General features: G+C 35.3%; 1 protein-coding gene across 2 annotated transcripts; it reads right to left on the bottom strand.

Annotated features, from left to right (window-relative positions):
- Positions 1-1,701: 1,701 nt before the first annotated feature.
- On the bottom strand, positions 1,702-26,411 carry LOC104893656 (probable protein S-acyltransferase 16). 2 transcript variants are annotated; one of them, XM_010679786.4, is made up of 8 exons: positions 25,845-26,411; positions 25,675-25,698; positions 9,057-9,149; positions 8,878-8,979; positions 8,672-8,749; positions 8,184-8,282; positions 8,003-8,098; positions 1,702-2,512 (listed from the first exon to the last, which is right to left on the bottom strand). In XM_010679786.4, the coding sequence occupies exons 1-8, from the start codon at positions 26,118-26,120 to the stop codon at positions 2,402-2,404; spliced, it is 879 nt and encodes a 292-aa protein (XP_010678088.1). In that variant the 5' UTR covers positions 26,121-26,411; the 3' UTR covers positions 1,702-2,401. The 2 variants fall into 2 exon arrangements, with proteins under 2 accessions (XP_010678088.1, XP_010678089.1); XM_010679787.4 differs by lacking the exon at positions 25,675-25,698 and having other exon boundaries at positions 25,845-26,408.

Genomic DNA, 26,411 nt, shown 5'->3' on the forward strand with positions numbered 1-26,411 from the left:
ATATTCACAGCATATTCATCACAATGACAAAAGTTTCTCAGTTAGGATTAACTAATGAGAGTTACTAAACCACTTACCCTTAATGCATACCCTTGCATATGAATAGTTTATATAATAAATAATTACAATGATCATTAAGTAAACTCTTTTAATTTTCAAGACTGTTACAGTACTAGAGATATATTTCGTCTTTTCATGCAAGCTACGGAAATGTGACATGCTTGTAAACTCTCTTGCTCTTTTTCTTTGATGGTTTACAACAGCAATTTCCTTAGTTTGTCTTCTTCTCAACTTTTTTGAGTTTAAGTGTCTTCTTATGAGACGACATGGTGCCTGTTAAATTTTTTGATATTTTTTCCTCTTTCAATAATAAAGGACGCATTCATTTTTTCCTTTTATTTCTAGGGGTTCACGTATTGTGAATTGAATGTAGTGGGGAGTTGGGGACTAGGAAGGATCGACATCATATGAAAAAAGTTAGGGGTAGCCCAATCAAATTAATAAGTGGTTGATGTTGTGGATAATTAAGTGAGTTTTCTTTGTTTTTATATCGAGAAATTTTGCATTAATTGAAACACATAATACAAATTAGGCTAAACAACAAAAACATAAGAACACTAATTTAAGCTTTACTTGCTCTTACCAACCAAGCTAAGTTAAAACAAATAACACTATTAAGGTTCTGCTTGAAATTGAGGCTTGCATTGTTTGATACTTGAATCATAACTCTGCTGGAAGTGGTTGACAATTGATGGACCTAAACTTCGAAAACCGAGGAGTTATTATAGTTTCTTGGATAGAGGCAATCTGCAATAAAGGGGTGTATCTTACCTGCTAGAGGTGGTGGGAGGAGTGAATTTCGATCACAGTTTGGATATTAACCAACCAAGGGCGAGATTTGAATCTCGCCACATGAGCAATTCCAACGACCTTCTATCACTTGGAATTCATGGCATATGAATCTTCGAAGTGTCACATTCCTTGGTGACTCATTACTCTCTCGAGAGTATTTCAGAGTTCTCCTGTTGATATGAGAACCACATTTGAGTAGACGTGCTAAAAACCACCACGATCACCTGGGGTGTCGTCTTCAGATTTGATTTTTCAAATACAGAGGGCTTCTAGACTAAGGCCAATCTAAAAAGAGAGCTAAGTACTACTAGTTCTCCAACACACCTCCGATTTGAGAAATCGAAGAACAAACGTCCAAACCATGATTGTTAATAACATGAAGTTCATGACGAATATGCCACTACTAGGGTAAAACTGATAAAACTGATAGAACGAAAAACACATTGAACCTTTGACAAAGAGTTGATCATGTTTAGAAACTTGGGTAAGTATAATGGTTTTTCACATTATGATTTAGGTAGTGTGTTTTGGAAGAATAAGATCTACATTTTGATAGCTCAATGAAGGGTTTGATATAGATTATTGTACTCATTTAGTTACCCACATTCACAATAGAACTCTAAAACATCCAAGAAAAGGATTTGTTTAAAGTTCCTATCCTTTTTCTGGTAAGTTATCAATTTGAGAACAAAATGTAATTCATGGAAATACTGTGTTCACCATATTTGAGATATAGAATGACAAAAACAAAATAGGTTTGTTTAAGAGCAAATTTATGATTTCCCTATCCAGATCTCGACAACACTCCATACTACTTTAGCCAATTTTCTTTCAATAATTCACAGCAAATAAACAAACGAAAATAAAATTATTGTGGGTAAAAAACACTAAAATCATTCAGTGAATATTGCCTTGTCCTTACTGATACATTTTAATAGTTTAAACTGTGAAATAATCCCTATTAACATTTCACCTACTACAGCAATGACGATATTATAGCACAACTTATAAGGTATACCTTGGAGTACATAGAGCTATGCTTCCACGAGACAACCTTATATCTAATTCTCTTTTCATACAAATGCAACAGAAAACATTGAGCACGTACAACATATACGAATATATTACAATTTTTCTTTAGTTACCAAACAATTGTGATACAAATTAGTAGATGAATTCTATCATCCAGAATACTGGGACCGAAGCTTAAGCCGGGGTTATGTTTCTCCAGTTGCATGCCGAAGCATCAGCCACATACAGTTCCCAGCCTAGAGACTCCAGTACTTCATCACTCCAGACCTCAAGATTTCACAAAAGACTACCCGACTGAAATACCGCTTACACTTGAAAATACTTTTGATTGTAGTGGAGTACCTAAAACTCGCATTTAGACACTGACTTGAACACCGTTCGAATGCATTTTGTCTACAAGTGCAGCTGCATTTCCTAAAACATACAAACTTGATGAAGGACCGTATGAGCTCCCAATTGATCACCATATCAACTGAATGACTCTGGCTGCATTACCAACATTAGAGCAAAATTCCTTTCATTCTGACGACAATCCAGTAAGCTTATCATATACTGTAGGGAAGCGTAAACCTGAACCAATGTGGCCTGAGGTAGGGCATAACCAGCTAAAGATATTTGGACCAAGGACCTGATTGGAGAAAGCAAAACCAACCAAACAAGTGACAAGTGATTAGTGAAAAGGACATTATACAAAAGAAAAGTAAATCCTAGAACAAAGCTCTAATTTGGGCAGAGACGTTTCTCACCTGCTACTATAAAACATTAAACTGTTATCAACCCGTGAGATTGAGACACATCAAAGGTCAGCCACAGATTTAGAGAGCAACCAAATAGAGCGGGAAAGATTGTAACTTTGTATTTCAGTTACCTATGGCAAAAAGCTCACAGCTTTCGAGTGGCTAGATCACTCTAATAATTACAAACTAAATGACTCAATGTTCAAGATAGATACTATTGAATTTCTTTCCCTTTATTTATAGACCTAAGAAATATTCTATCTCTGACGTTCCCTGCTCTGCCAGCTGATTCCTAACAAATTCCCCACATCACCAATCCCAACGTCACTATTTTTCCATTCCCACTAGCTGCCTCCAGGTGTATTAATACCAGACTTACCCTTATTGTGCCCAACATATGTGAACTTATACGTGGCCTAGGTTGGTGTATGACATAAACATAATTACTACGAAAATATAAACCAACATGCAACAAGATACCTAAAAGCAGATGCCATTAACGAGTTGAGGATCACAGATAGTTATTAAAGGATAAAAGCGGGGGTGGCTCAGACGAATGCAGCACTGAAACAGATAAGGGAACCAAAATTGAAACAGGAATGGAGAAATAGCATTTCCAGAACAGCTTAGAAATGGAAAATTTGCAACTATAGATATTTAAAAAAAGTTCCCTCAAAATTGAAACAGGAATGGAGAAATAGCATTTCCAGAACAGCTTCGAAATGGAAAATTTACAACTATAGATATTTAAAAGAAATATCCTTTTTTTCGGGAATTCTAATTATGCAACCACACCTTAAGAATCTCCTGTTAGTTGTTATACTAATCCGAACCTGAATTAACTAGAACTAATTACAGATTTCCTGTAAAGTTCCAGATTGACAGCAATAAGGATCCTAGATTGTTGTTGTAAGTCGTAAGATAGATTTCCCGTAAAGTTCTGAATAGGCAGAACTAAAGATTCTGGATTGTTGTTATCTAATGCTTATTATTATTCTTATTATCATTATTGTTATGTTTATTTTAAATAAAATTAAACACAAAAGACAAGGAAACCTTTTGTCTGCCATGTTGAGATTTATGCTTGATTGAAATAAAAGAGTGACAGACGGGTCACGGGAGAAAGAAAAGTGTGGTTGAAGCCCGAGAGGATGATGATGGTGTGAAGGGATAATTTTTTTTCAATTTTTTATTTTAAACGTGAATTAAAGAATAATTTTTATGACAAAAGCAACAAATGATACCGAATGCTGGTGCCTTCCCATATAAATTCCACATTAAGTTTATTAAAAAATTCCAAGTTAATTCCATGTTTGCGCAGAGCCTTTCCAAACTGCTCCTGGTAGCCCACTTTTATTACACAAGTGAACCTATTCTTTTAATCCTCTTCCCTCCCCGCCCTGTTTTTAACGACCACCTCTACCCCCACCACAGCGCCTTTACCTAGCTGCTGCCACCCAGCACCCATTGCCTCACATCTGTTTCCTCCTCTGTTAACCCAAACCCATCAACGGTGCAGCCATCATCATCATTGTCACTCCATCGCCAGCAAAAATCCCCCTGTCCGCATCGCCCTTCCATGATCTCCCACTGTTTCCCATTGCCCTCTCCTCGATTCAACAAAAATTATAGAGAAAAAAAGCAACGCTGCCCTCATTACTGGTTCCCTCTTCACCACCACCAAGATCAGTGTGGCCAGACTCACCACATAACTTCCACTGTTTTCAGTACAAGAACCAATACCACAAAATAAGAAAATAAAAGGCACAGTCCACACCACCATGATCAGTGTGGGCATAACCACCACACAACTTCCCCTGTTTCCCATACAAGAACCGATAGCACAAAATAAGAAAAAAAAAAAAAAAAGGAAAGGCACAGTCCACACCACCACCAAGTCGGTAAAAGGCCACCTATTGGCTATTGACCCGCCGCCATTTCTGTGGAATCTACGAACCTCATCCCTAAATCCTTGTTCTGTGTCAGAAATGGCAATGTTTACACTACAATATTCAGCAGAAATAAATGCTCCCTTAAGTACAGTCACACAGCTGTTATCCTAAGGTTTTGATGTTAGACCATCCTACTACACTAAAGCATGCAAAATTCATTTTGTACAAGATTTATCACTGTAAAATTATCTGGAAAAAAACCCAAGCCAGTGTCAAAAGGCTAAACGTAGGCTTCGCATAAGAACATATCACATTATGTAATCTGAAAATATATATTAAAGGAGCACCAAAAAGGAGTCCTATCCTACGAGAATGTAGTCATAAAGGCTAAAGAAATATATCATGATTAAATAGATACGAAAATTTTGGGCCCCGGGTTATTTTATTTTTAAATTATGTTAACAAAAAGAGAATATGTTTTTTAGTAGTTGAAATTGGAATATAGTTCCATATATGAGATTTAGCTTAGTGGTAATATCATGACATTAAGTAAGAAGTCAAGGGTTGTATACCTCTTATATCCTTGATCATTTTTAAGGAAAATGTGATGTCAGTAAAAAGAATGAACATAAGTCATATTATTCATAATACACATTCAAAACATTACAATATAACTCTTGGTTTCCATTAAATATCCATATCATCATCATTGATCTTGATAAAAGAAGCAATAAGAGGATCTCTTTCTTCCATACTTAAGGTTGTGGGTTCAAAATCTTACATTGACAATGTTACAAATAGATGTCAAGTCACAAATGACATGGCGCCATATCACTTCTCTTTCTCTCAAAATATAGAAGAAAGGGGTCTGCGCACCAATATCCGCCATAAAAGGCCAAGTTAGTGTTTGAGGGGGGAGGGGACATGTGGCTGCGTAGGCACCTACATATATTGCCCACGCTTTAAAAATAATGGTTGATTGTATTGCTTATATATTTTTCTCTTGTAATTTTATCATTCAAAAATTCAAAAGGCATAAGGATCTAATAGTAAGAATTAGAATTTGGTTACATATAAGAGGTCATAGGATCAAGACTCCTTACACACATCTTTTTATCATTTTTAAGGTGGAATGCAATGTCAGCGATGAAGTGACGCCACATCAACGTACAAGGTGCGGTGACACGTACACAGCCTACAGTACCCTCAAGTTTTAATAATATATATAGAAACAGATATAGTTATAGAATCTTCATACACCAAAATACTACAAAGAATCTTCCAATTTGTTGCCTGTCAATCAATCAATGTCAGAGTGAGTTGGCAAGTCTCCATCCAAACTGATAAGCTAGGCAAGGTACATAGATTGACAAGCTAAGCAAATATTGATGGCTTCTCTAGTGTTGACATAGTTTTAATGAAGCTTTTACCTAAAGGGTAATCTTTTGAGTATGTGTAGGACTACGTCAAACATAAATAGTCACTAGGCACACTAAAACGTCTAACTTTCCCATCAACATCTGCAGTTAATCTTAGTGAACTTTAATGCTACTAAAACTTTAGGTATCCTCACCTTGTCTAGCAGAATTTTGTGTTGGCTGGATCCAACCGCGGACATGGGGACAGATGACACCCCACTTTAAAAAAAATAATTTCACGGTTTTTTAAAAAAAAAACCGAAAAAACAAAAAAAAAATGGAAAGAAAGAAGGAAGGACGAGAGCTGCTGGTTCGTAGTGTAGCGGTGTAGCCACATATTCACCTTGATGATGTTAGATGTTTCAAGATCTACATCTATGTCCCCATCAAAGCTTTAAGGTCCTCACTTTACCTCTTACCAACCCTCTCCCCAACCCCAACCCAGTAAAAGAAACTCCTTTCCTCATCCTAACACTTTAGAGGCCAAACTTCACCAAGCCACTGACCAGCTTCACATTTACATTCACCCTAATATGATCTTCATTTGTCATGAAGCATTGACTAAGGGTCCGAGTTGATTCTTTGGAACTTGGGCTCGAAATTAAGTGATTGTTTCTTCTTGCTGACTTAGATTATTGAATGGAAAAAGTTGAGAAATAAATTCACACACAGAATATTTTACCAAATGCGGCCCTTTATAAGTGGTCACTCTGTTAGTTACAGCCCTTTCCTTTCAATCTCTTCAATTGCAGCATCAAATAAACCAGACACTTTTAAGTTGCAGCTCAAAAGGCGTGACGATAAGTTAGATTTTGGCAGCAACTTAAAAGAGTTTGGTTTATTTGAGGTTGCAATTGAAAAGAATTAATAAAAGGGCTGCAACTAACAAAGTGGCCACTTTAAAGGGCTGCATTTGGCAAAAAATTAATTAAAGAAAATTGCAACAGTTTGTCTTATTTTTGGAAGGGGGAATAAATCAATGTGCAAGGGGGTTGCTTGACTTTAAATGAAAGAAAAGGTGGCAACAGGGTACAACAACAAAGCCTTGATACCAACAGGCTACAGCAGAAAAATATATTCAGCGAGCTAGTGAGTTACTTTCAAGATGTTATGTTGGCTTCAATTTTTTACTAAGAGTTTGTCTCAAATTTTTCTCTTGTTTGTTGTGTAATAAGGGCAAAGTCCAGCGTTTAATGTCAGTGGGTTCCTCCTTGTTTCACAAGACTTTTTTATAGCTATATTTTGATCAAGTTTAGGAGAGCAACCCTAGTGTCTTAGACTTATATTTTTTCCGACGAGTAAGAGGCTGGTATAAAATCGCTTGTAATTAGCAAATATTGCCCAGTGACTTTCACAAATAATTGGTTACAGCTTATTGTTGTTTCCTTCTTGCGTTCTTTAACCAAGATAATCATATAAAACATCAATTAGGAATCAAGTGCTTTAAGTCCCCATATTTCAGATTTGTTCTCTAGGCTATTTGTCAAAAACACTCGTTAGAGCCAATGATGCCAAAACCTGTATTCTGAATGCAGCATTTTTCATCTTCCCCTTCGCCACCTCCCCATCTTCCCACCCCTTCTTTCTCTCTTTGCTTCTTTATCTTTCCAAGGATGCAGTCCTTTTGTAGGGTTTTCTATGTGCTGAGAAAGACAGGAGTAAAATCAAAGAGCCAGGATTGTATGTGGGTTCAGCTGCTAATAATGAGACTACACTAGGACTGCTTTCAGGATCAGTGATCTGTGGGTTGAATAGGAGGTTCTTTCCTATGAAATTGTAGAACATTCATGACACAAAATAATTATAATTAGATCCTTTCAAATAATATTTTACTTCTCAAATTGCCAAAAAAAATTCTAAAAATGCAGATAAATTCAAATCAGTAAGAATTTCAGTAGAAGTTACAATACCAAGTTTGTTGAGAACTTAGGATAAATATGATTGAAGAGACAACTAATTTCTGATGTTTATGATCCAGAAAAGCTAGAGCACACATAACAAATTATATCTGCATGAGGATCTACCAAAAGCAGATCCTATGTGAAAATTGATTATATCGCAAAAACCTTACCAAAGTTAAGTTGTCATAAGCTCCTAGATCATAAGGATGTCTGTATACTTCTCCTCCTTTCTCTGCAAGCCACATAGCTCTGACTCCTTCATAATACTGTAATGTATATCCACAATAATACATAAGACCATTCAGCAACAGAATAATAGACAAAGTGTTATTCTCTATGACGGAACCAAACCTCGATAGTAGTCTTATTTCGTAGAGTGAGGTAGATATGCCAACCAAGGAGAACACCGAGTGCTATAGTCAGAGGGAATAGAAGGAGACATGATATCACCTGTGAAGAAAAACTAAGTAACCAAAGAAAATCCCAAACCGGTTCCGGAACAGACAAGTAAACATCATAAAACCTAGAAAAGAGAATTAATTTATACTTCCTACCTCCCATTTATAATCCATCATTGGGATTTTGCACACATATTAAGGGGCCCATGTGATGAGGAGAGAGAGAGAGAGAGAGAGAGAGAGAGTTAGAGAGAGAATTAAAAGGGACCCATCCATATGATAGGAAAGGGATAGAGAGAACTCATTACGAAATAAGGTAGTAATGCAATGAATATGAAACTTCTTCAAATGGGAAATGATCCGATTACACTGGAATGAGAAATTATACAACCACTACTAAAAATTTTATTACGAGAAACAAAACCACAGTAAATATCTTACATATACAGTTCTTGATGATCCTTCATTCTGCTGTTCATCCTGTGCAGTGTCGCTAACCATACTACCCAGAAGCAATACCTGAAAAGTGCAAAGGGGTAAGAGTCAAATATATGATTTTTAACATTCTCTTCCTCCTTTCTCTGCCTTCCCCCAAAAGAATGAAAACATTCATCAGCCCTTCATGTAGAATCATAACATGTGCGTACCGCAGAGTAGATGCATGCTATTACAGCATAGAGGACAAATATGAAGAAGACCTTATAGTTTGCATGGCCTACACAATTATTTATCCAGATGCAGTGGTGGTCCTGGCATTCGTAAGGCAACATATTAATGTATAACCATTGATCGTATAATCAAGAAGGCACAAAAGTACTATGCATACCATTCGCAGCACACATCTTTTGCAAACTCGGCAATGATGTGCACGGGGAGGTTTATAATGGGAGCACTTCTGACAAAATCTTAAGTCACCGCTCTGCAAAATTGTATCCACAGATGAATAAGCATCAAACTAATGCACCCCTACCCCTTCAGAATAAAAATGTAAAAATGAAATAAAATTCCAGCACGTAGGTACCATAACATATTATATTAAGACAATGTCAAATGAAATCTTAAAAAAACAAGGGCAATATAACCTTAATACATGTATCAATTCAAATTTTCTCTTCAACCTGAATAGCTCAAATAAGCAGTTTATAGCAACATGGCCACGCTGATAGAAAAAGAATATCAGTAGCTAATGACCATAACAATGAGACTTAACATAGAAAAACCCTTGTTTGAGTATTCTTTGAGCAAAGGGAGCAGTGGGGGAGGGAGAGCAACTCAGATTACGCTCTTAATGAGAACTTTGTTGGCACGCCTATGTATATTTGTGCCTATGCAGGCACGTCTGAGTGGAAGCATCTACGTGAAAGGTTTTCCAAAATGCATTAAACCTAACCTACAATTCTCATTATGATTTCACACCATAAAAAAAAGGCTCTAGGGTTCAGTTTTGGTGATATTCAGCACCGCAGTATTTCATTGACTTGAAAAAAGTGCATAAAGTTGGGATAATTCAAGGCATTTAAGACTTGGACCAACTAAGTTGCGGAAGAGGGGCTGTTTTGCAACACATCACGAATTGCTCCACAGTGAGACCACTTGGAAAAGCAATAGCATTCAAAAGCTTTCAATGAACTTGTCACACACCATTTTGCAAAAGAAACAACTGCATATGCACGGCCATGCGTGAGGGCCATTGCTGGTTCTCTATTCTTGAAGCATGGCTGCCAGCACTATGACGCATTGCTCAAGGCCCTACACCTGCAGCACGTGTCTGTTTATTCTAGAGTAAGGCTCTAATTGTCAGGTAACTAATCAAAGCCATCCACTCATTGCCACATCGGTTAAAAAGATTGCGATAGGAATCAAATGCCGGAGGTTGTAAAAACTAACGTATTTATTTCATGTGACTAATTCGCTAATTTGACTGCGGGAAGCATTAAGGATTGTCTAATGAGATATGGATAAATTAAGGGTTTTCTAGCTTGCTCATATGACTGGGCACAGTTCTACTTCATGGTCTCTAAGCAACTATAAAAACCATCAATGTAGACTTAAAACATTTAATTTACATCAATCTAATTAGATAATTAGTCATGTGAAACAAAAATGCACCATATTTGCTAAACCTCCAACCAAAAAATTGATTCATTGCAATTAATTTAACCAAAGTGGCAATAGGTTGCAGTTATTTAACCAATTAAGCGCCGGAGTTTAATTTGATCAACCAAAGTATCAATGGGTTGTATTTATTTACCCATTTGACTAGTCAACCTCCATATATGTATATACATAGTTCAAAAGGACCTTCATGGCCTTTGTTGATGACTCGTGACTAAGGTTAAGAGATTCCCCTTACAACACTTTGTGTCCAAGTAGGTCTTATGCTGTCTTTTATTTTTTGAATCCATGTTCATATTCCTAAATCCATATTCATATTCCCCATATATATTAACCCAAAACAAAATTGATAAAAAGTTTCCAAAATTATCAACAATAACTTGTGTGGACATGAGATTTAGGCATTGTGCAGTTTCATCTTGTTGGATAGGCTCCAAAAATTCACAGACTAGAAGGGGGGAGAGGGAGAAAGCCTTTATGAAGCCAAATCCATCAGATAACTCGGTATTAACTATTAACTGCTTTAAAGTTTACTTATTTTATCCCATGAATTTTATTAAAGTAACTTGTTTTGCAAAACAATAAATTCTACAGCTCTTTACACTTCAGATTCTAGACCAAACCATTTTTGTTAAATAAAGGAAAACTTCATTCAAATCACTGAATAATTAAGAGCAGAGAAAATAGAAGTCTAGAAATAATGAAAACAGATACGTGCACATTGCATTGTATAACATACAAGGAATAACCTCAGGAGGTCTCAAAGAACTACTTCACATAGACGTTGCCACAAGACTGGTGAACCTAGGGCCTATTCTGAAAGTTTCTAAATCACTAAAGTCCTCTTGAACCACAGAACTTATAGGGTGGACAAGCAAGCAGCCACCAGGGAACATTCTCCCCTTATTAAAAGCTGTAATAATTGATCAAGCTGAAATCATTGATTACAGATGCAACAATTACAGTTGCAAACTGCACATACAATCTATAACTCATGCAGCCAAATCCCAGTGCAAATAAGGTGGCTCCTCGTCGAACCATCTTATAGCACATAAGATAATGTCAGAGGTAATACAGTTACTTAGTGAACAAAGTAGTCCTTTTTATTAGTGTTACATTACACCTCACCCACACAAGTAGTCTACACAGACCATGAACCTTCTTCAGCAGAAACCAAGAAAGACGAATTACAGCATGTCTAAACAGTTCGCAGAAAAAACTTGAAAGAGAAATGACCAAGTCTCCCAGCCAACCTCTCCCACCACAGAATCTCATATACAGCAATCCTCCAAGGCTCCAACAAATACGTAACCTGAACCGCTCACCAACCGGAAGATTCCTTATCAAATGGATTTCCATGAGAACATTTTTCTCTCTAACCAAGAGGTCAAAACTCGAGATACCAAGAAGACATCGTCCAACAAAGAACATAAGCTTACTAAAAGTCTATTTGTTTAGATTTACAACTTCATAATAGGCAAATAAATTAAACGAGACGAAAAGGACAAATACCTATAAAGATATCCAAAACATCCTGGTTTTTACCACACAACACCACCAAAATTCAAGATCACAAAACCCACCTCCACCACCGTAAAGATATCCTTGTGTAAAAGCACTCCCAAGACCTAACCCGTTCCTTTGGAGTTTACAAACTAAGTCCCAAAAGCACAAGATGGTACCTCTTCTTCCAGCCAACCACAAAAACAAATTGCTTATAGCAATGACTAAGGTATGAAACAAAAGAATATGGCTGCAGGAGAGGTTGCAAATCAAACGAAAAAGAATACACATTAACCCTTGTTATACTGAACTTCTCCAGGTTGATTCAAAGTTTGATAAAAAGCGAAAGGGAAAACAGCTTTTTAGACTGAACAAGGTCGTCAGATATGAACAAAAATCATCATCAGAAAATATTAGTAAAAAACAGCATCACCCCTTTCAATCTTCCCCAATTAACTTGAAACCCTCCAAAGCTTCATCCTTAAAAGATGAGATGAATCAAAGCAGACTTCCAAATTGAAAAGGAAACAAAGAACAGTCACTTTATCCCCAAAGGTCTTTTCCAAAGAGAACCAAAAAAGAAAACCATGTCGACAAACAATAACCTGCATCCAACTAATTACCTGGCCCGAGACTTCCAAGTTAATTATTGGAGAAAACACCAATTCACTCTGCCACACTCCGAAAATATAAATCTTCTGTTAAAGTAATAACAGCGATACCAAGTCCAACATATGAGAACAATAATAAATGAAAAAGATACTACAATTATCACTACTATCTGGTACTAGTAGTAATAATGAGTCATCATGATAAAAAAAATATCCGAGGTACAACTTAAAAAAACAAGGAAAGACACAAAAGGACAACAAGATAAAGGAGTCAACTGTTGCATAGGGGGGCTACTTATCAACCTTTGCCCAGGTTTAGACCAAGCTGACCTAGATCCCGGGTTAGGCCAAAGGCTCAAGCTGAGTTCATAATGTTGACAGCATAATATAGGGTCAATGATGGTGCAACAGTGAAGAATGTTTATGGAAAGATGAGCGGAAATTCCTTGAAACCCCTCCATCCCAAAATGGCAAAATCTACTCAATATACTTTATACTTTATAGACTTTTAGTAACATAATCAAATCAAGGTTGGCTATAAAGTATAAAGTTTGTACCAATTGATTGATCATGACATAAAGCTATAAATAGCCTATTTCTCAAGCGTGAAGAAAAGTTCCCTGTTATTATTGCCATATGTAACGAATTGAAAGGCCTAGCAGCAGGACAGCTCACGTATTCAGCAAGCCATACCATGTCAAACCAGTTCTAAATTTCAAATTACATGAATTCAAATATAGAGGGTTCAAACTGGATCCTACAGCTACTGACCTTAATTCATGAAGCCCAAATTTTCTTAAATTAGTAAAAATAATCTGGCCACTACATCTTTCCATTAGCAGTGGTCTATGGAGGGCAGGAGAGTAAGATAAAAAAAAGTGGGTTTTTCCTGGGCACCAAGGTTACAGAAAGCATATCATCCATCAAGGGTCTCGTCTAAGTATGTACAGTGGAAGACTAGGGAATGGACCCCTATCACGTGACCCCCGCAATTCTTGGCAAAGAAAAACCTCATAAGGCGATTTTAAAACACAGACTAGTGCACAAAATCATAGACGAACAGATGCCTTGCTTTAATACCTGTCAAAAACTATAAAAATCTCATCCAGAAAAGTTGATTTGCTACATCAGTGATGGATTTAAACTTAAGAGAACAAGAATACTCACTAGAACACTCAAGAAAGCCATGAAACAAAGGAAAACTCAAGAAAGCCATGAAACAAAGGAAAACTCAAGAACACATTCAAAGTTTTGGGGTTTTAGGCCAGAGTCAAGACTAACCCAACCTCCCCTAAGCTTATTACTCAAGAACACACTCAAAGCAATAAGAGAACACTTGAACTTGAGACATGCTCAAAGTTAAAATGTTTAAAGACAAGGGGTTTTTTGTCTCATTCACAAAGCTGATTATCTTCATATCATATGCTCACTATATATAGAGTATAGGAGCAGCAAAAGATGAAGAGATTACAAGCCAAACAACCCTAAAAACCGTCCAACTCCAACGGTTTTTAAAAAGCTCAACGCCTCCTTAAATCACACCTACATTAACTTCATGGCTGGTTGTGGGAAGCAAATAAAGAGCTTAAAAGACTCCTTCCAAATAACTGGCCAACAAGAGTAACTTCAGGAGTAACTCTTGGGCTTTTATTACAAACAACATTTAACTACAAAAGTAAATTAAAATAGTGTGCGTAAAACAGAACTTTGGGCTTGCTCTTACACGCCACTTTCACATCTTCCTTGTTGTTGTTATGTCTTCAATGGGGCTGTAATCATTAACTCATTTGATACTCAGTGACAAATTTGGGCTTGACATCAACACTAAAACATCACTTGCAACCTTGGATTGTAAGATGATCCAAATCCAATAATATGAAAGATCATCTAATTTTAATATCTTTGGTTGACAGGTATCAATTAAACTGTATAAGGATACAAAATTGAACTGCTTAGACTTATCTATGACCGCGAAACTAAAGGAGTCCTTCACCAAGTAATATAAAACCCGTTGTTATAAGCCTCAAAGATCTTAACTAGGAGATGCCAACTACCAATACATGGTCTAATTTCTGCGACAACAAGTCAAAAGTCAAAATAATAATTCCTTATCTTTAGGGTTGCCATGTGGTTGGGCCCAAATAAATGACGTGGTAAAAGGATAAATGGAAGAACTTCTAAATAGAACCTATATAGCTTAAGAGAACATCCAAAGTGTTGCCTTGCCACCACCAGCTAGACAGCTATATCTTATGGCGGCAAAAACATCTACATGATATAGAACTAAAGCAAGAGGCCAGGGCTATTCTAATTGTAGTTTATACGAAATGACAATGTGATGATACAATAGTGATAGGAAATTATAGCCTAACAACATAAATTCTTGGTTCCTAAGATTTAAGTCCGAAAATTAACAAAATACTCTTTCCATCCAATAACAGTATGAAGCCTTTCATTTTTGTTTGTCCCAAATTAGTTTAAAAGACTTCCATATTTAGCATGGTCCCACAATTATTGCATTAATTTTCTTACACCCCTCTAGCCAACATTCTATCTCTATAAATAAAAATACCAACTTCCTCTCTCTTTCAATAAAATATACCCCACCAACTCCTATTACATTTACTTATTTAATAAAATAACATTTGATAACTACAAAATCACTTAACACCTTAGATTAAGTGTCCCAACAAGTGTCTTTTGGGACAAAGGAAGTAACAAGGATAGCAGTTAACAGGGCTCAAACAAGTCATGGTTGCTCGAATTTGGTTTAACTCTCGAAACCAATGATGGTGTCAAAACAGCTTATAGATCGGGATCCGTAAGTTCTATCACATTTGAATAGTCGAATTGTCGGGCGTCGAACACGTCTGGGTCGTCCCACTTAGAAGTCAAATCAATTTCAAGCTATGTTGCCGGACTCTTCAATTCACCTCAAGTACACGTGTCGCAACCTCGACACTCGGACATGGGTGGGACACTTGGACACTTTGTTTTGGGCTAAAAAATAGAAATAATTCCAAAAAATAGCCGAGTCGGACACTTGGACACGTACCCGTGTCGGACATGGGTACCCGAGTCTGAGCAACATAGATTTCAAGATTCGATTGCCAATGGACAATTTTTAGTCGGATTTAAGTAGGACCTATTTGGTAAAGTCAAGTTTGCTCCGGTTGAATCGCTTATGACATTAGTCTGATTATTGTGAAACATCGGGCCCATTCGCTATTGAACGTCAATTCAACTTCGGTTAAACTCCGGATAGGGTCATTTTATATCATGTTGTTAACTTCTTTATCAACTAATTATCACTTATCAAATAGTTTCAAGATCAAGCTATTATACATTGACTATTATAGAGGTATGATCAATTTTGATTTTGTAATGAATTTGTAAGCGAATCATGTTATTAAAAGTATTCATATCGACATATATATACATACGTGTGTGTGCATAAATATATAGATGATAACGAAAAACTAATAAAATACTACTTCCACCATCCCATAATATAGTGTTTACTTCTTTTTCACGAGAATTAAGGAGAATGAAGGGAATAGAAGAATTTTAGAAAAAAAATAATGAAGTACGAACTATTTCTCTATTTTCTTTTTCCTTCAAAAAAGAATCAAAAGGCAATGAATTTCCCTCGGAATGGTGCAAATCAATAAATAGGAGCAAACATTTTGAAAGAAAGGTATGAATAATATAGAAAATTTCTATGGAAATTGAGGATAACTAAATCCAAAAAAATTGATAACAAATTAAGTAGGCACAATATTTTGGGACACTCAAAATGGAATGTAAGCACTATATTATTGGACGGATGAAGTATATTGTTTACCGTGATGTTTAATGTGTTCTCTTAGTCAACTCGTGTTTGGACTAGTCAATTGTGTAAAACTACTCTGCTATATGAGTACAACAACTCTTGACATATTATAATATTATAACCAATGACAATAATAACAAGTACACGACCAAATCACAGGTTAATATAAATAACTCTATTATTATAAGCAATATAATTGATATATAAGTTTGTAAATAGCTATGAAAACAATGATAACAAATAATAATAAACATAAAACAATAATAATAATAATAATAATAATAATAATAAAAACAAATAAAAACAGTATTAGTAACAATACTAACAATAACAACAAGAATACTAACAATAACAATAATAATACAACTACTAATAGTAATAGTAGCAACAATGCTAATAATAGCAACAATTATAACAAACATCACGATGATAATGATAAATTAATAACAAGAATCATGATCTTAATCAACTATATATATGTCGTGACTATATATGATAAAGTATAAACAAACTATTTTATCAATATAGTTAGACATTTTAATACTACATTGGTATCAAAATAATTGTAAAACCACTTTATACTCTAATGATGTCACATGAATGATATTTTATACCTCCGAGGCTTAAGGGCAAGCCCGGCCCTGGGGGCTGGCAAGAGGGGCAACCGCCCAGGGCCTAGACTTTGAAAGGGCGCAAAATAAAAAATGTTACTTTCAAGTCCAATGTATTTTATAAGTGAAAAGTGATTTATTGGGTAAGACCCAAATTTCCACTGTCATGTACAACTGTACAGGTAAGAGATATTTTACTGTCTTTTCTCTCTCCTAGTATTAATATGCAAGTGTTCAACTTCCTAGGCAACTTTACTTATTATACCCAAGCTTTCAAATTATTTCAGTCAACTTTATTTGTTTTGGGAAAAACGTTATTACTGGTAATAGGCTCTATCTTTTTTTTTTAAGGTCTAGCTCTTTATTTATTTTCTAGGTAAAAGTATATTCTTTTAGACTTCTAAGAAAAACATGTTCGCATAATCATATGAAAGTTATCGGTGTAAAAAAAAAAAGATGGTACTACTAATGTGAAAAAAAGAAGAAGATGGTACCAAAAGTATAAAGAAAAACATGTTCGCATAATTATATGGAAGTTACTGTACTGTTGTATGTGTATTGAGAAGTAAATTTTTTTGGGTAAAAAGAAACCTATAATTGTACTGTAGGCAGAGGGATTTATGTGATATATTTCTCCATTTTTTTTTACTTCTATTATTTTTCACGTAGCACGTTTATTACACATAAATTTGACCATTAAGATGTTTATCAGAGGATTCGTATAAATTCTAGACTTGAATCACTTAATGCATTTATATCCTCTTTATAAAATTCCTATATTTCCATAGTTTTTTTTGTAACTTCGTTGTTTCATCAAAAGTCACCAAAAAATAAAAATAGATCTTATATTGTATTTTATTCGTAATACTATGTACTACTCGAAAATCAAAACTTACTAATTATATTATTAAAACTAAAGGGCCCCTATGTCTCATCTCGCCCTGGGCCCATAAATTGCCAGGACCGGGCCTACTTAAGGGATTACAACAAATGTTCATATGTTGTATAGTAATAATAATAATAATAATAATAATAATAATAATAATAATAATAATAATAATAATAATAATAATAATGATAGTTTATATAAATGACTATTATTACAAGAATGATATTCGATATAATAAATTTGCGGGTAATGATGATGGAAAATTAATGATGACGATGATAACAGATTAACAACAACAATGATAACAATAATAATAATAAAAATAACAAAATAGTTTGTTATAATATATAGGAAAGTTTGTTAAATTACTATATCTTTTTGCATTAACAAGATCTTAATTGACTACATCTTATTGCCTATTAACAAGATCTTGATACAAAGCCTATAAGTATTGATCGAAAAACTCTATGGCTTAAACCTCATTGATACAATAACACATCAATATTAGTATATTATTTAATATAATTCACGTAAATGACTATAATCAGAACATTAATTGAGCACAGTTGTATAAGTTAATATTCCAAGAACAAGTATAGTTTCATAAGTAATGACCTTAGAGCAATAAAACTAGTATAACTATATACGGATTAGCGTTTCTGCTTAATAAAAGATTCAAGCTAATTTTGAAGTATATATTTATATGATCGGTTTATCTGTTTTACGATATAAATCTTTGTTATTCCCTAATTAATTTACCGATAAATGAGACAATAATATAATTGACATGAGCAGATCTCGATTACACGGATTAGCGTTTCTGCTTAATAAAAGATTCAAGATAATTTTGAAGTATATATTTATATGATCGGTTTATCTGTTTTACGATATAAATCTTTGTTATTCCCTAATTAATTTACCGATAAATGAGACAATAATATAATTGACATGAGCAGATATCGATTAAGCAACTAATATAAATTATGAATATTGTAATTACTACTATAAATACTTATGATTATTATTTAAAAATAGGGTTATAGGGTATGCGATTTGGGGTTTAATTGTTTTGAATAATAATTTGGTAGAATTATTTGTTTTCTGAAGGCAAAATCCAAAACCATCTAATGGACAAAATCTAAACCGTTAGATCATCATAATCAATGGCACACAAAAAAACAAGACAAAGCACACGAATCATTAATATTAACCGTTGGATACAAGCCATAAGACAAGCTAAACCTTTGGATCATCTCCTAACTCGTTGCTCCCTCCTTGTCAGTTGCCTCTGTCGAAATTCGGCCACCACATCGTAGGCCCAATGCCGGCAAGAGTCATCTTATCTTTTCATTCAACTCCTTAATTTCCAACTCGTTTTTTGCTAATATCTCAATTGTTACATGGAGCTTTTCAATTTCAGTATTTCCTGATTTAGCAATCATAGAGGCAATCATAGAGGCTTCTCCAGGTGTTTCTTGGTGTAAGAAGTAACATTTTCATTCAATTCCTTCACTTCCACCCCTTTTGACCTCTAACCTATTTTTTCAACCAGGATTTCTATTTCAACTTTTCTAGATTCAATGATCCATATACCTTAAGGGCCTCTTCATAATGTTTCATTAGTTGGTATTCAAGGGTGGTTATCTTTTCATTCAATTTCTTGACTTCCAACTCCCTTTGAGCTAATGTCTCATTGCTTCCCATCCTTACTATTTTCTTCTCGAAAATTTCTAGTGGGTTTCAAACTATGAAGCACGGGTACGCCTCTTGAGGGCCGAATCCCGTACCCGGTACGGATACGGTACGGGGACGATACGGGTATGGCTAGGACTCGTCCCCAAAACGAACTCAAAAAATCTGGGTATGTTGGATGCTCTAGGTACGTTGGATGATCTTGGGTACGGCCAGGCGAATTTTGGGTACGTCTTGGGTACGGTTTGGTCTTGTGAAAGACGTATGCATCCTTGTAAAACTCAGATCTAGGGTTTTCTACATTTTCCCCCAATTCAATTATCTGCCTTTCTCATTCTCATAGAAGTTGCACAACCTTTTTCTCTCCCTCATCTTCACCGGCAAGCACCACAAATGCTCGGCAGTCACGCATACTCTCATCTTCACCAGAAGCCTTGTTACTTGTACGTGTTGTAGCCATGCTCGACCTTTTCTGGTTTTACAGTTAACTTTTTTATTTTTGAATGTGGGGAAGGGAAGGGAAGGGAAGGGGAAGGATTAAAGTTAATAAACCGAGTAAAGGAGCACTTGAGAGTCAGAAGAGTGTCATAGACTCATAGTCGTGTTATACAGGTACAATACAGCTGTCCAACATATTTTTAAAAAATAAATAAAGTCGTTTCTGTTACTGTTTGTCTTTCTCTGACTTGCAGTTTTATTTTTTTTACTAAATAGAATTATTTACTTATCTATTATAACCCTATATATAGCTTTATATTCTAGAAAGGAAAACTTATCTTTTATATTTTAATATGTATGTCTTTTAATATTTTTTTACAAAAATTAAACCGAGATTTATGTAGGAAAAATTAAACGTAATATTTTCATTAAAATATATTATATTAATTTTTTGCCGAATCCAAGCCGTACCCATTTTCAAAAACTTTAATTTTGCCATTTTCCGTCCCCGTCCCCGTATCCATATTGGTGCTACTTAGGTTTTCAATTAGAGCGAATTTTGATTTTGGTATCAATCTGAGTTTGTTATTTCATCTTCCCTCTCTCACCCACTCATTCCACTCCACCTCTTTCGCCTCTCTCATTCTCCCAACCACCCGTCCACCGCAGCAACTCGCGCCGATGAACATCCCTTCCTGCTTCTACGTATTGCTTTTGTTTTGTGGTTATTGGAGGTGTTGTATTTCGTGTGTATTTTTGTTATTTCCTATGTATTTTTTTGTTGTAATTTCCTAGTTAGTTAATTCAAGTGATATTTGTTGGTTGAGTTAATTTAAGTAAGATATTTGGTTAATTCATTATTTTGGTTTGATTTTGATAGTAACAAGTCTAATAGATTTATGCTAGTTGGCCAATACCAGAATGAAAGAAACTCACTTGGCTCTCTTTCATAATATATCAATTATTATTTAGATTTTTGTAATTGTATCAATTGCAATATTTTAAAATACCATGTTATCAAAAACATATAATTCTAAATAGTATCAACTTATAAATAGTTATAAAGAAATAATATGGTATATATTTAGTAAAAGATAAGTTAATATATTTAAATGCTTTTATAAATATAAAACCATAATTGAATTTTAGTAATTTTGTTGGGTTTTGTCTTATCATGATGCACAAAGATGTGTTTTTGACCTGTTGTGGTTTGTCATGGGTTAATGTTCAATTATATTCCTCTGAGTTAGTGGTGTCAGAAACACACCTAAACGATGGTTCAACCTGATACCGAATCGACTTGAATCTGGTTCGACATGTAAGGATCAGTCCCGAGACATGATCGAAACTTGACCTCGGATATTAACCTAAAACCCGATAAGACCCAATAAATACTTGGTTCAACCTAATTTTTTAATGTCGCTAACAGAGGATCACAATATACATCGTCATTTTATGGTGCTCAACTCTGTAAACAAAAGAACTACACGGAAAATGCTTTGAAGAAGTACCTCTTTTGGTTCTCTTGTTCATTTTGTTCAAGTGAGTTCCTTGGCGATTTTAGGGTCCAATATGTGGTCCTCTACCGCTTCCCCTTAGCTTTTTTTTATACCTTTTGTCTTTTTGGAGGTTACACAGAGGAACTTCCATATCCGGATCGTCCGTTGTATGTTTGCATGCGGCGGAATGAAACCAAAAAAGCAGACTCTTAATTCACTTGATGCATGTGGGTGACATGAAAAAAACTTAACGTTTTTTGCCATAAATGAAGGGCTTACAATGTCGGGACACAAAAGTGTTTGGTGGAGTTGCCTTCATAAGAATTCCTCTCAAGGCCTGAATTACACAAAACCAAAGTACCAATTAGTACAAAATTTCCGGTAAACCTGTTCTTTTTAGGGTCTAAATCTGATACTTGCCTTAGGTTTTCATTATCCCCTTTTCTATGCTTTTTCGAAATCCATTTGTTGAACGGTTTCAGTGACGGAAATTGAACTTTTTCAAAAAAATTATGACTAAAATTGAAGAGAAAGATTAGAGAGTTTGGAAGATGAACAGTTTCTTAAAGAGAGAAAGTAAAGAGTGGCTAGAGCTTTTGGTAGATGAAAAGGTTTTGGAATGTGTGCAACCATTGTTGGAGTGTTTATGTACAATTTTTTCAAAAAGTAACTGTTAAATTAATTATATTCTGTAAACTTCAATGTTCATTTCGCCATCCAATTATGTTTAATAGGCAGTTGCATTCAATTCGGCTGCGTTTTGTGTAATCATGGCCTACGTTTTACAGCGTGCGCGTAGTCTGCTACATACGGACGTGTGACCAACCTATTAATTGCAATAAAAATGTTAGTGGTTGTCACCCAGACACCGAGCTAACAATGACATGTTTGTTGCAATTAGTGGGTTATACACCCGTCAATGTAGTGAATCACGTGCACACTACAAAAAGCAGGTCATGAATACACAAAACAAAGCTAATCAAATGATGCACCTATATACTGAAAATAATTGGACTGCGAAATGAACATTGAATTTGCAAAAAATAATCGATTTGAGAGTTACTTTTTGGAAAAATTGTACATGAGCACTCAATCACTGCATGCATACCGATAGGTGTTCATCTCTCAAAAACTCTAACATCTCTCTACTTTATCTTTCTCTAACAAATTGTTCATCTTCCAAACTCTTCAATCTTTCTCTTCAGATTAATAACTCAAAAAAATCAATTTCCCTCACAAAAACTATTAAACAAAGGAAAATTTGATACAAGGGGTCCCAACTATGGGCAATTCTCTTCAATAGGTCCTCACTATTGATTATTCTTTGTAGGAACAAAGTATGGGTTGTTGCAATTTTAATAGGGCCCAACTCACTTAGAATTTATTGCATACGACCTAAATGTGGGTTGTTATGATTTTAATTTGCCTATTTTGCCTTATGACCTATAAAAGACAATGGCCCATAGTAATTATCAATTTACTTACCTTTGAACAAATGGATTCTAGACAAATTGCGTCATAGAAAAAAGGGGAAGAATGAAAACCCAAGGCAAGTGTCATAATTCGAAACCCTAAAAAAAATTATTGGAAACTTTGTACTAATTGGTGCTTCGTTTTTGCGTAATTGAGGCCTCAAGAACTTGTTCTTCGGCAAGGCCACTGAACACTTTTGTGTCCCCAACATCGTTAGTCTTTCTTCATGTATGCCAAAAAGGTTGATTGTTTCTAAGTCACCCACATGCATTCAAGTGAGCTAAAAGTCCGCATTGTTTTTTTATTCGCCACATGCAAACAAAGAATGGACGATTCGAATATGGAAGTTTCTGTGGCCCAACCTTCAAAATGATCAAAGGTACAAAAAAAATCTTGGGGAAAGGCAGAGGACCACATTTTGGACCCCAAAATTCTGAAAGAACTAACTTAACACAATGACCCTGAGAACCAAAAGAGGAACCTGTTCAAAGCATATTCAGTTTTGTGCATTCATATCAACCTATTGTTCTTTTGTCAATCAGAGTAGAGCATCATAAAAATGGTGATGTATATTATGGTCTCTTGATGTTGAAATTAATAACATTAGAAAACGAATGTCGATCATTTATATTTGACTAATGTCTGTGTGTTTGTCTTCCATATTCATTCAAGTGCCTTTCATTTTTGGTCTAATCAGAAAAATGTGTTCTTAACCTATTGTGGATTGTCATGGCTTGATGTCCATTGATACTTCTTTGGTATTCTTCTGCAACTAAACTCCTTTTTTAACTAGGATGATGATGCGTACTGGATTGGCATCTCGTTCTTGTTTTTTTGGTTGTTTTGCTCAAAAATGACTGTAATGTTATGTTTATCTTGATCTTAATTTTTCTAAGTTGATTAGGAGGATTAGCTTTATTTTGTAATAATTATATTAAGTAGAAATTAGATTCGAAGTGAAGACATTCATCAGTGATACTGGCGCAACATAATGTTTTGGTGATTGTGAGCACTCTACAAGGAATTTTTCAATGATTCATTTTTTTCTTTGTTGTTGTTGGATGAGGTGGACTGTGGACGCCTATGTGCTTGAAGTGTGTGTTTTGAGCTGCTTTGCAGCTTACCCGCCCAAGGAGGAAAATTTCTCATTGGTTTCGTGTAAAATGGCGAATCAGCAAGTACTCTTCCTTAGTTCTAAGCAGCAGCCCTTTTTTGTTCCAATTAAAGCAAGGGAGCCTTAGTTGGAGCAATCTTCATGTCTAGGAAACCTTCCTACTGGTTGCAACTTGTTTTCAAGCATCCAATAGCAAGAAAACCCCTTGTCTTAAGAAAGTGGCTGGCTGGCAGTTTTCTATTTACTAAGCTTTTATTTCTTTTGCTATTTTAGAAATTTAGGAGGTAAACCATGTACTGTAAACACCCCTGTGTTAGCTTGTAAAAGCAGATTTTGTTGAATGAAAATTGATCTTTTAGCTTGTTTGAAATAAGAAGTACTTGTCCATATATTTTTTCTTGTGTTTAACGAGTGAACTTAAACTAAAAACTCTTAAGTGAGTTTTAAAGAAATGAAGCCTTTGAACCCTTAGGTGAGCATAAGTGAGTGATGATTATAGAACCTAAGAACTAACCGAATCCAATTACGGTCAGATGATAATTAAAGAAGACTCCTCAACAAATAAGAGACCTACCGTGCTTAAAACAAAACAAAAGAAAACCTATCCCAAGTAGGATAGTAAAAATGCGTAAGCCGTATAGAGTCCTAACAACATTAGATTTCTAGCACTTTAACAACTTTAGAGTTCTAACACTATTAGTGTTTTAACAAGGTTTGACTTCTATTTACACTAACTACACATCACAAATTGGACTTTTCAAAAAGGACCTAATGACATTAGAACTATTAACATAAGTAGACTCCTAATAGTAGCAAGACTCCATGAAAAGCCTCAAATCAGTAGCTTAGCGTCCAAGAAATCGACAAAATTGTTGCTTGTTTTCCAAAGGACTCGTCCATCAGCCAAGATAAGCAACCTCCATGAACACTTACAGATCACATAGTTTAGCTTATAATGAGAACTCAGGTCAAAACTTAAACCATCTGAAACCTAAAGTTCTAATCTTGAATTTCTCAACCCAGAAGGACTCTCACAATGGAACTTGTGAAATTTATCACTCACTTCAGGCAGCCACCATCTGACGAGGTATAAGATGCCTTTCCTTTACCTATAATGCTTCAAGCATAGAAGCCACCATAGTGCGTTTTATCTTCAATGACGATAGATAACACTTTCAAGCCACAGCATATCCAAAAACCCAATTGGATGCCTCTAAGTTATCACTACTAGTCTACTATGGTCAGTGTAACTACTCTTAACTCCTGTCATGGAAACCATTACATTTTCCATGTCATTCCCCAAAAGCACTGGTACTATGCCCACATAGTCATCTCATAATGTTCAAATACCAAACAATCTAAAGAATACATTTAATTTGGTAATATGGTGAAACAATGAGATATGGAACACGACATGCACCATATAACGGGCACGACATGATTAATTCTTGATTAATTCAGTCTCCACAACATCAACTATAGCGCTTCCGCACAACAGCTAAGAATAGACAGAGAGCAATACAGAAGGGTAATAGACCCAATCTCCCCACGCCGTATGTCATTGCAACTTACAAGAACAGTAAGCATCTGTCAACTACTAGATTGAGGATCATAAATTAAACAACTTTTGCCAAAAACACAATTAACAAGGATCGTGAATCATTCACCTTTAAATCTGACCATGCAATTCCCTTGAGCCGCCAATTTTACCCAAAACAAAACGCAAACCCAAAATTACACAAATCTGAAACAAACCCAGAGATACAAAAACAACAAAAACCAAAACCCAATAATTAAAAACTAAAAAGCCAGAAAAAAGTCAGATAAATCATATTACCTTGCGCTTAACCTCCTGAATCGGGTTATGGGCCTCTTCAATATCGGGTATAAAAGGGTTAGGAACCCGACCCGGGTCCCGCAAGATAGCAATGACGTAATTGAAAACACAAATGGCAGCAATTGCGGTGAAAACGACGGCGTTCATCAGACCAGGAGAAGAGAAAAGGCCTAACCAACGATCAAGGAACACAAAGATGGTTGTAAAATAGATGTAGCAAATTGCAGAAACAACCAAAATTACTGGGAGTGTCACCCGACACTTTTTCTTGCTCATTATATTTGTCAAGTATCAGGTTTTTTTTTGTTTTTTTTTTTAGGGATTTTGGGGGTTTCAAGCACCGGAGTTTGAGGGTGTGGTGGAAAGCGGGAATTTTGGGGAGTTGTTACTTGTTAGTTCGGTGTCTCTGTGAAAACAACTGATACGTTTGTTGGTGCTACTGTGCTACGGATTGTTCGTTTGTTCGGTCATACGAGTTTCAGATTAACACTCCGTTTGAGAACGACTTTCTTTTGAGGAAAATTTAATTTGCATAGTAGAACTTCCCATCTATTCTTTTCACATAAA

Source organism: Beta vulgaris, chromosome 5 (assembly GCF_026745355.1).
Source record: "Beta vulgaris subsp. vulgaris cultivar EL10 chromosome 5, EL10.2, whole genome shotgun sequence".
Classification (NCBI taxonomy): domain Eukaryota; kingdom Viridiplantae; phylum Streptophyta; class Magnoliopsida; order Caryophyllales; family Amaranthaceae; genus Beta; species Beta vulgaris.